The sequence below is a fragment of the Anabrus simplex genome, chromosome 1 (assembly GCF_040414725.1).
Source record: "Anabrus simplex isolate iqAnaSimp1 chromosome 1, ASM4041472v1, whole genome shotgun sequence".
NCBI lineage: Eukaryota > Metazoa > Arthropoda > Insecta > Orthoptera > Tettigoniidae > Anabrus > Anabrus simplex.
This window is the reverse complement of record NC_090265.1, coordinates 545,196,584-545,210,274: the sequence shown is the minus strand read 5'-3', so window position 1 is coordinate 545,210,274 and position 13,691 is coordinate 545,196,584. Positions and strand designations below refer to the sequence as shown.

Below are 13,691 nucleotides of genomic sequence, written 5' to 3'. Positions count from 1 at the left end.
TGAAAATCGGTATGTAAAGTCGGGGAACAAGGAACTAAAGTATGACCTATAAATACTTTTAAATGACGCCCTAATATCACAAATTCGAAAGAAAACTAAATGTGAAGTCTTACAATATAGAAACCTCATAAAATTGTTCAACAATAACATTACATTGACCATTGTTTGTTGTGATGTGCTTTGTGTCTTCTGTAGCCACTTATCTCCGATAGATGGGATGACTGCTGAGTACCGATTTTTCTTTATTTGCTTTACGTCGCACCGACACAGATAGGTCTTATGGCGACGATCTAATAGGAAAGGACTAGGAGTGGGAAGGAAGCAGCCGTGGCCTTAATTAAGGTGCACACCGGGCGAGTTGGCCGTGCGCGTAGAGGCGCGCGGCTGTGAGCTTGCATCCGGGAGATAGTAGGTTCGAATCCCACTATCGGCAGCCCTGAAGATGGTTTTCAGTGGTTTCCCATTTTCACACCAGGCAAATGCTGGGGCTGTACCTTAATTAAGGCCACGGCCGCTTCCTTCCAACTCCTAGGCCTTTCCTATCCCATCGTCGCCATGAGACCTATCTGTGTCGGTGCGACGTAAAGCCCCTAGCAAAAAAAAATTAAGGTACAGCCTCAGCATTTGCCTGGTGTGAAAATGGGAAACCACGGAAAACCATTTTCAGGCTACTAACAGTGGGGTTGGAACTCACTATCTCTAGCTAACAGCTGCGCGCCCCTAACCGCACAGCCAATTCGCCCGCTCGTACCGAGTATAACAGCCTGCCTGAATAATGACGGGAAGTAGCTGGGGTGTTAGATCTCTCTCTTCTTTAGCATGCCATTGCTCTGGTTCGTAAATTTTCTGATACTACTTTTACCTAACACACTGGTTCATCATCGACCTATTCAATTCCTACTCTAAGGTTCTGACTGGAATGAACAATGCGAACATTTAACGGATTAATGGGAGAGAAGTGTTCACGGCTGTCTGCGGCGTGGCCATTCCAGCAATGGAACTTTGGACTGTTAGATCGGCACCGCAGTACTGTTCGTTAAAAGTGAGAAAATGTGTGGTTTTTCATTTGATCCAGTATATATATGCTAACATTGCTTTTAATCGCTACATGTCTACTGACGTTTTTGTAATGGAAAACCACAAAGACAGTATTTCTGAGAATCCCGTAGCGAAGCACGGGTACATCAGGTAGTTCATAATATTGTATAGTGTATCGTTTTGAAATATCCCATGCTCGCGCACTTCCCAGTGCCCGATCGCTTTTCCCATTTCCTAATGTGTACAGAGAAAGACCAGACCACTAATATTCCGACCTGGTCGCATTCGGTGCATGTTGTCAGTCACGTCAACCGGGCACGCATCATCGCACTGAACCAGGAAGACCTACAGTTGCAAACTGTCTTGGATTCAACCAAAGTGACGTGCCCTGAGAATGGAGGAGGTATTAGCAGGCTATCCAGTGTCGGATCTTCCCAAGGACAGTCGCCCTCGTTCCACAACAGCAGCTCAAGACCGATGTGTTTTCAAACGCCGCAAGGTGCCCGATGGCTAGCGCCACGGAGCTCTGGACTGATCTGAGATGGGCTTTAGATGTGCAAGTGTCCGACCAGACCATCATGAATCGTTTGCATGTAAGGGCCTTACACTCAAGGAGACCCCTCCGTTGTGTCCCCCTTCTTCACAGCAACAGACCTGTTCATCAGAGGTGGGCCCAAGCACACCTCAATGGGGGCGTGCAGAGTGGCATTTTAATCTGTTCATGGACGAAACTAGGATCGCTTTCTACCCAGAAAGTCTTCACCCAAGGGTCTGGATGCGTAAGGTATCTCGTTTCAGGCTACAGCGTGTCCAAGAAGTGCACTCATTCCAGGGAGGATCAGTCGTGTTTTGGGATGGGATAATGCTGAGACGGCGAACGCCGCTTGTGCCTATTGACGGCACAGTAACGGGCGAGCGTTACATTCGTGAGATGCTGCGTCCAATTTTGCGACCATTCTGTGAAGAACTCTGCGAAGAATTCATTCTTTGGTAAGACAAAGCAATACCATATCGTGTGGGGGTGGAACAAACTTTTCTCCAGTAGTCCGACATTGCCCGAATACAATGAGCTAATGACCTGCGATGTCGCCGGACATGAACTGTATCGAACATGCATGGGATATGCTGAAGCGTGCTATTGCTCTCTCTGAGTCCACACCCTCTTGTAAGCCGCCACGACGTTATCGAGGTTGCCGACGAAGAGTGGGATCACCTCCCTCAAGGTGAACGGGACAACTTTTATCTGTGGCATGCCACAGCGAGTAGTTGCCCTGCTGGACGTCCAACGGTGGCCAAGTTTCTTATCGAGATGTGACAGTATGGCAACATGCAAACACTCTTTCCAGACATGAATTATTCATGAGAATGCAGTCTATTTTGTAATACCCTAGCCTAAAATCCCAATTAAGCTCTGCATCATCGTGAACAACCATTATGCAAAACTTTTTTGATGCGTAGGCTATATTTAAGACTCGAACTAGACAACAAAGGAAACATGATTATGTCTTACCTCAAACAAACAAACACTTTGTTTTGTCCCTTGTGAAATTGTTCATATTTTAACTCTTGGTAAGTTTAGTGATTGCTTACTTCACTAGTATTTGTTTTACAGGACGTAGCACGAGGGCTGACGGAGCTGCTCAACTACGAAGGGAACGTTGAAGAGGATATGTGTATGAGCTTCCAGGTGAGTAGTCAAGTTACCTACCTTGATAAAACCAAGAAAGAAATGGCACCAATTTGGACCGATACAATGCAATGAATCTCATACAGGTTTACTATTTCTGACCCTAGTAACTGTGTAGTTTCATGCCGCTCTCAGCTTCACTGGGAATTTCTAAAACGTCTTCTGATTTTATATCTGCTGTAAATGTTCAGGTATCGTTGGAGGAGTACGGAGAAGTGAAGACGTACCAGTTGAAAGAAGGAGGTGAAAATATTCCAGTGACCAACGAAAACAGACGGGAATACGTCAGTATGTACATGGATTGGGTGCTGAATGCTGCCATCTATGAACAGTTCCGTGCCTTCTACCTCGGCTTCCACAGCGTATGTGCCTCCAACGCTCTTATTGTAAGTAAAATAGTAGTGTACACTAAAATCACAGATTACTACTACTACTACTACTACTACTACTACTACTACTACTAAAAAACGTTTTCATTCCTCCCCTGAAGGGGGAGGCGGGCCTCTTAGACGGTGACGCCGTCTCTCAGGCCGGGAGATTTGTTACGGTGAGGGAGAATAGCGGAGAAGGTGAGGGGGTGGGCGGCCGTGGCCTATACTACGAACTGTCCCGGCATTCGCCTTAGTGCAGGAGAACGGAAAACCACAGGAAACTATTCTCAGGACAGCCGACGGGTGGGGCCAGGCATGAAGTCCGGCATTGTGCCCCAGGCCCGTCTCCCGAATCCAGAGCCGTGGCCAACTTTCCTCTGCTCGGTTGGCCGGTCAGAGTACAGAGCTGTTGGACCACGGGCAAGCCGTGGCCTCTTAAGGGACGAAACCCAAGGGCCGAACCCACTCTGCATCCACCGACCTCACAGATTAGCTCCTATTCTGATACCCATAATTTCACAGGAATCTACTGGCTAAAGGAAGTTAAACATTTGACCACAATAATCTACAGAAAAACCACCACTGTCACCTCACATCGGCCACACTAACTCACTGCCACGGTTTTAAAAACGTATCTGAGGCGCGTTTCCGAGGTCATCGACGAACACATTGATTAAATTGCAGTAGGGACGGGCCTCTCGATCGCCTGCTCGAGCAGGCTCGAGTGCTGACGTCACGAACTCGTGTGTCGAGCTTGGTCGAGCAAGATCGAGCAGCACAGAATTCCCTCGTGACGTAGGCTTGAATGCGCTCAAAGCAGAACGTGTGCGTTGTGACTCGAGTCACACTTCCGTCTTCACTCGTTCTCTTTGGTCTTCACATTCCGGTATTACGTCGTAGTAGAGTAATTTGCGGCCATTCCACAGAAGTACAGACGTACCACAAGTCGTAGTGGACGGATCAGTTTATTAAACCCATATATGCCCGGAATAAATTTTTGTTATCAAATTTAACTGACTACTGGACATGAAGATGAGCTCTGCACAGTGATAATATTTTTGTGGTTTTCCTGTCGTTATTTGGTCGCTACTTACATTTCTGGTTCTTCTGATTATTAGATGAATCATTTGAATAACATATTTTTCAGTTTTATTATAGTGCTACGGTACTATTTCTAATGCACGAAGACCTGTTTATATAGAATACACCATTGGTATGACGGGACCTTCGATATGTGCTTTGTATCCATTCAATTTATAATTATATATGCTAATTAGGAAAAGGGAAAGGAGGGAGAACAATAATAATAATAAGAAGAAGAAAATTTGAACAACTGAAGTCCCGAGTCCGATAGGATATAAGGGAACTTTCAGGATGTTTTAAATTACATCTCACAATCCGTATATATTGCGAAAATGCATTACTGGACACATAGGACTAGTCTATATATATATAAAATAAGAGTTTTGTCTGTACATTGCTCAGAATTTGAAGAGAATGGTATTTCTGTATCGGCCATGTCCATAGTAACATGGAAATGCAATTTTTACTTTTCCGTAATTTATGTCTGTCTGTCTGCCTGTCTGTACACGCATCACGAGAAAACGGCTAAAGAGAATTTAATGAAAATCGGTATGCATAGTCGGGAAATAAGTCGCTACAACCTAGGCTATAAATAATTTTATTCACGCTGAGTGAAATGGTAGTTTAGGGGGAGGCCTAAAATTTCATTCTCAAATGTTCATATTAGTGGTCTTATCTTAATAAAAATCGGTATGCAAGGTCGGGGAATAAATCGCTATAATCTAGGCCATAAATAATTTTATTCACGCTGAGATACATGGTAGTTTAGGGGAAGGCCTAAAATTTAATTCTCAAATATTTATGTTATTAGTGTTCGTATCGATTACATAACTACAGTTATATAGTTTTAAATTTCCGATCATTTATGTCTTATACATTGTTACCGTACCGGCTATGATCACAGAGATATTCATGAATATGGATTTTTGTTACTAAGTGCAAATCAGCGCCGAGTCACGAGAAAATGGTAAACAGAATTTAATGAAAATCGGTATGTGAAGTCGGAGAATAAGGACCTACAGTCTACGCTATAAATAATTTTATAAGACGACCTGATATCACAGAGTCGAAAGAAAACTAAATGTGAAGACCTACAATATAGGAAGCTCATAAAATTGATCAACAACAGCATTACATTGACCATTGTTTGTGATGTGCTTTGTGTCTACTGTTGCCACTCATTTACGATAGACAGGATTACTGCTGCGTACCGAGTATTTTTTTTTAATTTGCCTTACGTCGCACCGACACAGATAGATCTTATGTTGACGATGGAATAGGATAGGGCTAGGAGTGTGAAGGTAAGTGGCCTTGGGCTTAGTTAGGATACAGCCCCACTATTTCCCTGGTGTGAAAATGGGAAACCACGGAATACCATCTTCAGGGCTGCCAACAGTGGGGTTCGAATCCATTATCTCCCGGATGTAAGCTCATAGCTGCGCGCCCCTAACCGCACGGCCAGCTCGCCCGGTCGTACCGAGTATAACAGCCTGCCTGAATATTGGTGGGAAGTAGCTGGAGAGTTCGATACCTTCTTTAGCATGCCATTCCACTAGTCCATAAACTTTCTGCTACTACTGGTACGTAACACACTGATACATTCATCATAGCACTCGAGCTATTCAAGCCCTACTCTGAGAAACTGATTGGAATGAGCAGAGTGCATATTTAACGGAATAACTATTAATTATACTGTATATTGTGAACATTGTAATCGGTCAAAAACCCTGTTAAGTTCATCACTAAATAAATAAATAAATAAATAAATAAATAAATAATGTCAGAGGAGTGTTCGCGACTGTCTGCGGCTTGGTCATTCCAGCTCTGGAACTTTGGGCTGTTAGATCGGCACCGTAGCACTGTTCGTTAAAAGTGAGAAAAGTGCGGTTTTTCATTTGATCGAGTATTTTATATGATATTGCTTTTAATCGCTACTTTCCTACTGACGTTTGTGTAATGACCTAATGACCTATGTTGACTTCAGTTAGGAAAACCACAAGGTCAGTCTCTAAGAATCCAATCCCGTAGCGAAGCACGGGTACATCAGCTAGTCATTAATAATTCGGTATACAGTATTTCGATACAAACTTATTTTATTACCACGAACATGCGGTATTTGACATCAAAGACCACGCAACTGATTTAGTGCAAGGAAATCACTCATAGATGATGGGCCATAATCCTGCTCGAGTAATGCTCGACCTATATCGAGCTGTGACGTCATCAGCTCGAGCTGCGCTCAAGCCCATCCCTAAAGTGCACGTTCAAGAAAGCATTCGAAGAGTAAGCAAAACTTTAATCAGAAAGTAAACATCTTTCTTTCTTTCTTTCTTTCTTTCTTTCTTTCTTTCTTTCTTTCTTTCTTAATCTGCTTACCCTCCAGGGTTGGTTTTTCCCTCGGACTCAGCGAGGGATCCCACCTCTACCGCCTCAAGGGCAGTGTCCTGGGTTGGGGGATACAACTGGGGAGGGTGACCAGTACATCGCCCAGGCGAGCTCACCTGCTATGCTGAACAGGGGCATTGGTGGGGGATGGGAAGATTGGAAGGGATATACAAGGAAGAGGGACGAAAGCGGCCGTAGCCTTAAGTTAGGTACCATACCGGCATTTTCCTGGAGAAGTGGGAAACCACGGAAAACCACTTCCAGGATGGCTGAGGTGGGAATCGAGCCCACCTCTACTCAGTTGACCTCCCGAGGCTGAATGGAGCCCGTTCCAGACCTCGTAGCACTTTTCAAATTTCGTGGCAGAGCCGGGAATCGAACCCGGGCCTCTGGGAGGTGGCAGCAAATCACACTAACCACTACACCACAGAGGCGGACGGAAAGTAAACAATCTGTCCTTAAATGCTTCGATGGACCTTTGAAAGAATCCATCGCTAGTCGTCGGATTCGTCGGGTTTCTTGTACGATTATTCCGATCAGCTGATAGATTTTGGGTTACATATTGCATTTAATGTCGAGCGAGATGGTAAGCCAACACAGGGCAATTGAATGAGTTGTGACTTTTGTGAGGGAAGTCAAGCCCTTTATTTCGTGTGATGTCAGGTAAGAGCACACGGAATGGCGGTGTAAGTTGAGTCAAGGATGTCTGTGGTATAAATTGCGAAAAACTGTTAAATTTACAATGTGACGATTTGTTGAAGGATAAAAATACTGTCATCATAACGAAAACTTGGGTGCTTTTTACAAAACCAGATTCCCAAATTTGTATGCACTAGGTAGATATGTAGATAAATATGCATAATGATTTAATTCTTCTTCTTATTCTTATTATTATTATTAATCTGTTTACCCTCCAGGGTCAGATTTTCCCTCGGTCTCAGCGGGAGATCCCACCTCTACCGCCTCAAGGGCAGTGTCCTGGAGCTTCAGACTTTGGGTCGTGGGGTACAACTGGGGAGGATGACCAGTACCTCGCTGTGCTGAACAGGGGCCTTGGAAAGGACAGGCAAGGAAGAGGGAAGGAAGCGGCCGTGGCCTTAAGTTAGGTACCATTCCGGCATTTGCCTGGAGGAGAAGTGGGAAACCACGGAAAACCACTTCGAGGATGGCTAAGGTGAGAATCGAACCCACCTCTACTCACTTGACCTCCCGAGACTGAGTGGACTCGTTCCAGCCCTCGTACCACTTTTCAAATTTCGTGGCAGAGCCGGGAATCGAACCCGGGCCTCCAGGGGTGGCAGCTAATCACACTAACCACTACACCACAGATGCGGACTATTTAATTATTGCCAAACAAAATTAAATAATTACATGGACAAAAGCTACGTTTAATTTCTATAGAATGATTTCTTATACCTCAATTTTCTCACAATTAAACAAGTATTATTTCTAATCTATAAACCAATTTTATTAATCAAAATAGTTAAGAGGGAGAATATCCTGAAAATATATTTCATCATTAACTTCTAGTCATCATATTATTTCACTCCTCTGCTCACAAGCTGTTCCCCTCTATCACATGTTGTAAACATTTCACACTCGCCGAACAAGTCTACTGAGAAGGGATCCAGCGAAGTGAGGCGACGTCGCATCGCTGCTTCCTGTCCTCGTCTGCGGTAAACAATACCGGCATTTTGTAGTAATAACAAGCAATGTACAGCCCATATTATTAGAAATGGAGTGCGTTTTTGCGGAACTTCAAGCAACGTTTCAGGCTATTAAGGTTCACAGTTGAGGTTTGTAATAAAAATAAGTACCTAGTTATAAGTAATTGTCTACGTAACCTACCCCATATCATGTTGTAGACTAGAAATCTAAGCAGGAAATCAAAGTGTTCCTCTATTCAGCAATTATCAGAAAAATCATAATTTGTGGCGTCGCACCGGTACGTATTCAACGCTATAAATATCCGATGGATATCCCAATGACTAAAAACGCGCGTCTTAACATACTTCACGACATAATACCAACGAAGTAAACACCACAACTGAAAAATACCCCACGTGAATTGTGAAGAAAATTAAACATCTGGTATAGTTTCAAAGTATCTGTACATTGGCAACACTTATTTTCTGTACGTCAAGCATGGTGGTCGTCGAAATATCGCCCTAGATTTTGCATTAGGAAAGTATCCTCAAAGAGGGTGAATTGGTCCATCGCGTTGAGGTGTGACACAACACTTTTCCTAGCGCCCTATTTAGGTATGATTCTTTAAAATAACATCCTTCATCAATAGTACTTTGAATGTGTCCACGTTTATAGAAAAGTTTTGCATAATAATAATAATAATAATAATAATAATAATAATAATAATAATAATAATAATAATAATAATAATCAACCTCTACCCTCTTCTCGCCTTCCCTCCCAATCTTCTTAGAACGACGAGACTAAATTAGGGATATGTTTCCATCTGTATTTTGAACTTCAACAATTGTATGTTCATTAAAACATTAACTACCCTCCCCCTTGTAATAACTAATGACCCATTAGAACAATCACACTGCAATCATCATTTACCTACTCAGTCAAAACATACAGTTTAAGGTAATTTCAACGAGAAATTGTAATCGTTAAGTAAAAACAGCTAGTATAAAATTCTTCTTACTTACCCCGATGGTGATCATAGACGACTCTTTCAAAACTCTTGTGCTCAACACAAACATTAATAAACACTAATAACAACACACAGTTAATAAATATCCTGAAAAATGCCATGGAATTTGATTCAGAATAAGAAAGTAGCAGGCGGACGGAGGTTAGAACAATGAAGCACAACCAGCCCCTTCGTGCGCTCCTCATGATGGTCAGCCCGGAACTCGTGATTCTACAGCATGCAGTACGTCAACACAGGACGCACTACACAGCACATATCGTCCAATGCCGTATTCTTGTAGTTGCCTACAGTCCAAGTGAGGCTTCTCCACTATTTAAAGTAACGTCGTGTTTCTCAGATTTCGGTCAACTTAAAGAATTTTAGCATACTACTGCATTACAAATGAACAAATAATAATATGCGAGTATCCCATTGATGCCGACGATCTCTGTGACGCATTCGGTTCATACCTGGTCTTCAGTTCCCATGACAGCAGGTTCGATTTCGCTGGAACTTACGAGGGGAACCCGCCAAGTGTAACAACCCGATTTGCCAGAAATCGCTCAGCGAAAGAGGGTCCGAAATAAGCGAACGCATGTTTCGGCTTATCCGTAGACACTCGACCATTTCCGAGAAAATGACGGTCGAAGTTTCCGACGTGCTTTGCGTGCCTTCTAGTGCGTAACAAGGTTAACTGAAGTGGTAACGCAGCGGCTATCGCCTAAGCTTTTCACTTTTAAGCCCCGTGTGCAAATTCCGATGAATTGCTCTTTTTTTATTTTCATTTATCTACTTATGTCCACTGACGATTACTACACGAATGTATCTTAACAAGTTAGTGGATACAAAGGAGTTATGTTCATTGTAAAATTACAACTGGGTTTCACAATACGGGTTATGTATTTAATATATATATATAATAGTTTTCAGGGATTAAGATGTTTTGGCCCCTCTGTAGTGTAGTGGTTAGTGTGATTAGCTGCAACCCCCGGAGGCCCGAGTTCGATTCCCGGCTCTGCCACGAAATTTGAAAAGTGGTACGAGGGCTGGAACGGGTGCAATCAGCCTCAGGAGGTCAACTGAGTAGAGGTGGGTTCGGTTCCCACCTCAGCCATCCTGGAAGTGGTTTTCCGTGGTTTCCCACTTCTCCTCCATGCAAATGCCGGGATGGTACCTAACATAAGGCCACGGCCGCTTCCTTCCCTCTTCCTTGTCTATCCCTTCCAATCTTCCCATCCCCCACCAAGACCCCTGTTCAGCATAGCAAGTGTGGCCACCTGGACGAGGTACTGGGCCTCCTCCCCAGTTGTATCCCCCTACCCAATGTCTCACGCTGCAGAACACTGCCCTTCAGGCGGTAGAGGTGAGATCCCACGCTGAGTCCGAGGGAAAAACCAACCCTGGAGGGTAAACAGATTAAGAAGAAGATTGCAATGTTTTATCTTAACCCTTCAGGGAGATACGGTGCATTCTCTTGGGTGATACCGATCGTAGACACATTCGAAGCATAGAAACACCACGAGCATCGCGCGAAGGTAGGTTTGCAACAGTTACATTTCTGGGTGAGAATGTCACTCGGGAAACAAACGACATTAACTTAACTGAAGATTTCACGTGTTGGCAATAATTTGGCGACACGTCACGCATAACGGATCATTTTTCCAAACACTGGTGCTTGCAATTGATTATGAATTTTTGTATTTGTCTTCTTCGTAAACTGTTTTCTCTCCAGGGTCGGTTTTTCCCTCGGACTCACGAGGGATCCCACCTCTACCGCCTAAAGGGCAGTGTCCTGGAGCTTCAGACTCTCGGTCGGGGATACAACTGGGGAGGATGACCGGTACCTCGCCCAGGCGGCCTCACCTGCTATGCTGTACAGGGGCCTTGTGGAGGGAATGAAAAGATTGGAAGGGATAGTCAAGGAAGAGGGAAGGAAGCGGCCGTGGCCTTAAGTTAGGTACCATCGCGGCATTTGCCTGGGGGAGAAGTGGGAAACCATGGAAAACCACTTCCAGGATGGCTGAGGTGGGAATCGAACCCGGACCTCTGGGGGTGGTAGCTAATCAAGCTAATCACGCTAACCACTACACCACAGAGGCGGACTTTTGTATTTGTATGTATTTTTATTGCAGCGCGTCTAGCCGTGATATCCCTTTGCTGTGCAATGAGTATAGAACAATTGATGTTTTAAAATTCATTTGCCAGACAGAACATTAATGGACGAAAAAAGGACAACGATATTTCAAAATACGTTCGTTCTTAATCTGTTTTCCCTCCAGGGTCGGTTTTTCCCTCGGACTCAGCGAGGGATCCCACCTCTACCGCCTCAAGGGCAGTGTCCTGGAGATTCAGACTTTGGGTCGGGGATACAACTGGGGAGAATGACCAGTACCTCGTCCAGGCGGCCTCACCTGCTATGCTGAACAGGGGCCTTGTGGAGGGATGGGAAGATTGTGTGGGACAGGCAAGGAAGAGGGAAGGAAGCGCCCGTGGCCTTAAGTTAGGTACCATCCCGGCATTTGCGTGAAGGAGAAGTGGGAAAATACGGAAAACCACTTCCAGGATGGCTGAGGTGGGAATCGAACCCACCTCTACTCAGTTGACCTCCCGAGGCTGAGTGGACCCCGTCCCAGCCCTCGTACCACTTTTCAAATTTCGCAGCAGAGCCGGGAATCGAACCCGGACCTCCGGGGGTGGCAGCTAATCACACTAACCACTACACCACAGAGGCGGACATTTCAAAATACACTGAACAAAAACATTCGTTAGTAATAGTCAATGGACAAAAGTAAATAAATGAAACCAAAAAAAGATTCATCGGGTTTTGAACACAGACGCAAAAGCGCGAGTTCGCGGCGAAAGCCATTGCGCCACCGCGACGCTTGAACTTGCTACCCGGTAATAGGCATCTAAAGCACGTCGGAAACTTCGACCGTAATTTACTCGGAAACGGTCGAGTGTCTGCGGACAAGCCAAAACATGTGTTCGCCTAATTCGACCCCTCTTTCGCGGAGCGAAGTTTTTGGCAAATCGGGTTGTTACACTTGGCGGGTTCTCCTCGTTAGTATTTGGGAATGTTTTCATGAAACGAACATTTGTTTTCCAACACGTTAAGAGTACATCATTAAATCTAAATATTGACACATGTCCCTTAAAAGCAATGGAAAGTGAAAGGAAATTAAAAATACTTTATTAAAACTTTCATTGGAAATGTTGTCCGACTCCTTGACTGAATGGTCAGCCATGAGGCCTTCGGTTCAGAGGGTCCCGGATTCGATTACCGGTCGGGTCAGGGTTTTTAATCGCGGGAGTGGGTGTTAATGTTCGTCCCAACACTTTTCTCTTCATATTCAGACAACACACCACACTTCCGACCACCACAGAAACACTCAACAGTGATTACAGCCCTCCACATAGGGTTGGCGTCAGCAAATCACAGTTCGCACCCGCGACTCCATAGGTATGGAAAAAGCAGTAAAAGGAGAAGAAGAAGAAGAAGAAGACCATCATTGGAAATTTTAACTCGGAAGGCTTCGGATTTTAGGAGATTATGGTTGATAAGTGTATTGTAAGTGCCGTGAGCTAACAACTATATGGCCTCGGATCATAAGTCCTTCGCACCCTGCAACTTGAAATAAGAAGATACTTCAGTGTCATTGTAATTTTGTAAAAAATATTTAAATGACGGCGATGAGGAAATACAACTTTATTCCTTTCTCTGTTTCTTTCTTTCTTTCTTAATCTGTTTACCCTCCAGGGTCAGTTTTTCCGTCGGACTCAGCGAGGGATCCCACCTCTAACGTCTCAAGGGCAGTGTCGTGGAGCGTGAGACTTTGGGTCGAGGGATACAACTGGGAAAGCGGACCAGTACCTCGCCCAGGCGGCCTGCTATGCTGAATAGGGGATTTGTGTTGGGGATGGGAAGATTAGAAGGGATAGACAAGGAAGAGGGAAGGAAGCGGTCGTGGCCTTAAGTTAGGTACCATCCCGGCATTTTTCTGGAGGAGAAGTGAGAAACCACGGGAAACCACGGAAAACCACTTCGAGGAAGGGGAATCGAACCCACATCTACTCACTTGACCTCCCAAGGCTGAGTGGCAACTAATTACCCTGAGCAACCATTCTCTATGAACACTGATCAGAGGGAAAATGAGCGAGACCGGGTGAGTTGGCCGTAGTTAGGGGCACGCAGGTGTGAGCTAGCACCCCTCTGTCAGTTTTCCGTGGTTTCCCAATTTTCACACCAGGCAAATGCTGGGGCTGTACCTTAATTGAGGCCACGGTCGCTTCTTTCCAAGCCCTAGGCCTACTCCTTTCCTATCCCATCGTCGCCCTCTTTTTACTTTTGGAAGCTGCTCTCGCTTCAATCATTCCACCAAGACATTCATTAAAAAGGAGGCGTCTCAGAAATGGCTCCAAACAATGACTGATGCAGAGGGGTTTGGAATTGAACCCAAACTCTTGCTCGCAA

At 44.6% G+C, this 13,691-nt stretch overlaps 2 protein-coding genes across 2 annotated transcripts in view; one reads left to right on the top strand and one right to left on the bottom strand.

Moving 5' to 3' along the window:
* Positions 1-9,391, bottom strand: part of LOC136857113 (heat shock 70 kDa protein 12A) — a 560,524-nt gene extending 551,133 nt beyond the window's left edge. The window contains exon 1 of the mRNA XM_067135515.2: positions 9,237-9,391. Within this exon, the coding sequence (XP_066991616.2) occupies positions 9,237-9,342 (106 nt within the window). The 5' untranslated portion in view covers positions 9,343-9,391. The remainder of the gene's footprint in view (positions 1-9,236) is intronic.
* LOC136857112 (probable E3 ubiquitin-protein ligase HECTD2) overlaps positions 1-13,691 on the top strand; it is a 236,724-nt gene that overhangs the window by 197,040 nt on the left and 25,993 nt on the right. The window contains exons 15-16 of the mRNA XM_068225060.1: positions 2,651-2,725; positions 2,917-3,111. Of these exons, the coding sequence (XP_068081161.1) occupies positions 2,651-2,725; positions 2,917-3,111 (270 nt within the window). The remainder of the gene's footprint in view (positions 1-2,650; positions 2,726-2,916; positions 3,112-13,691) is intronic.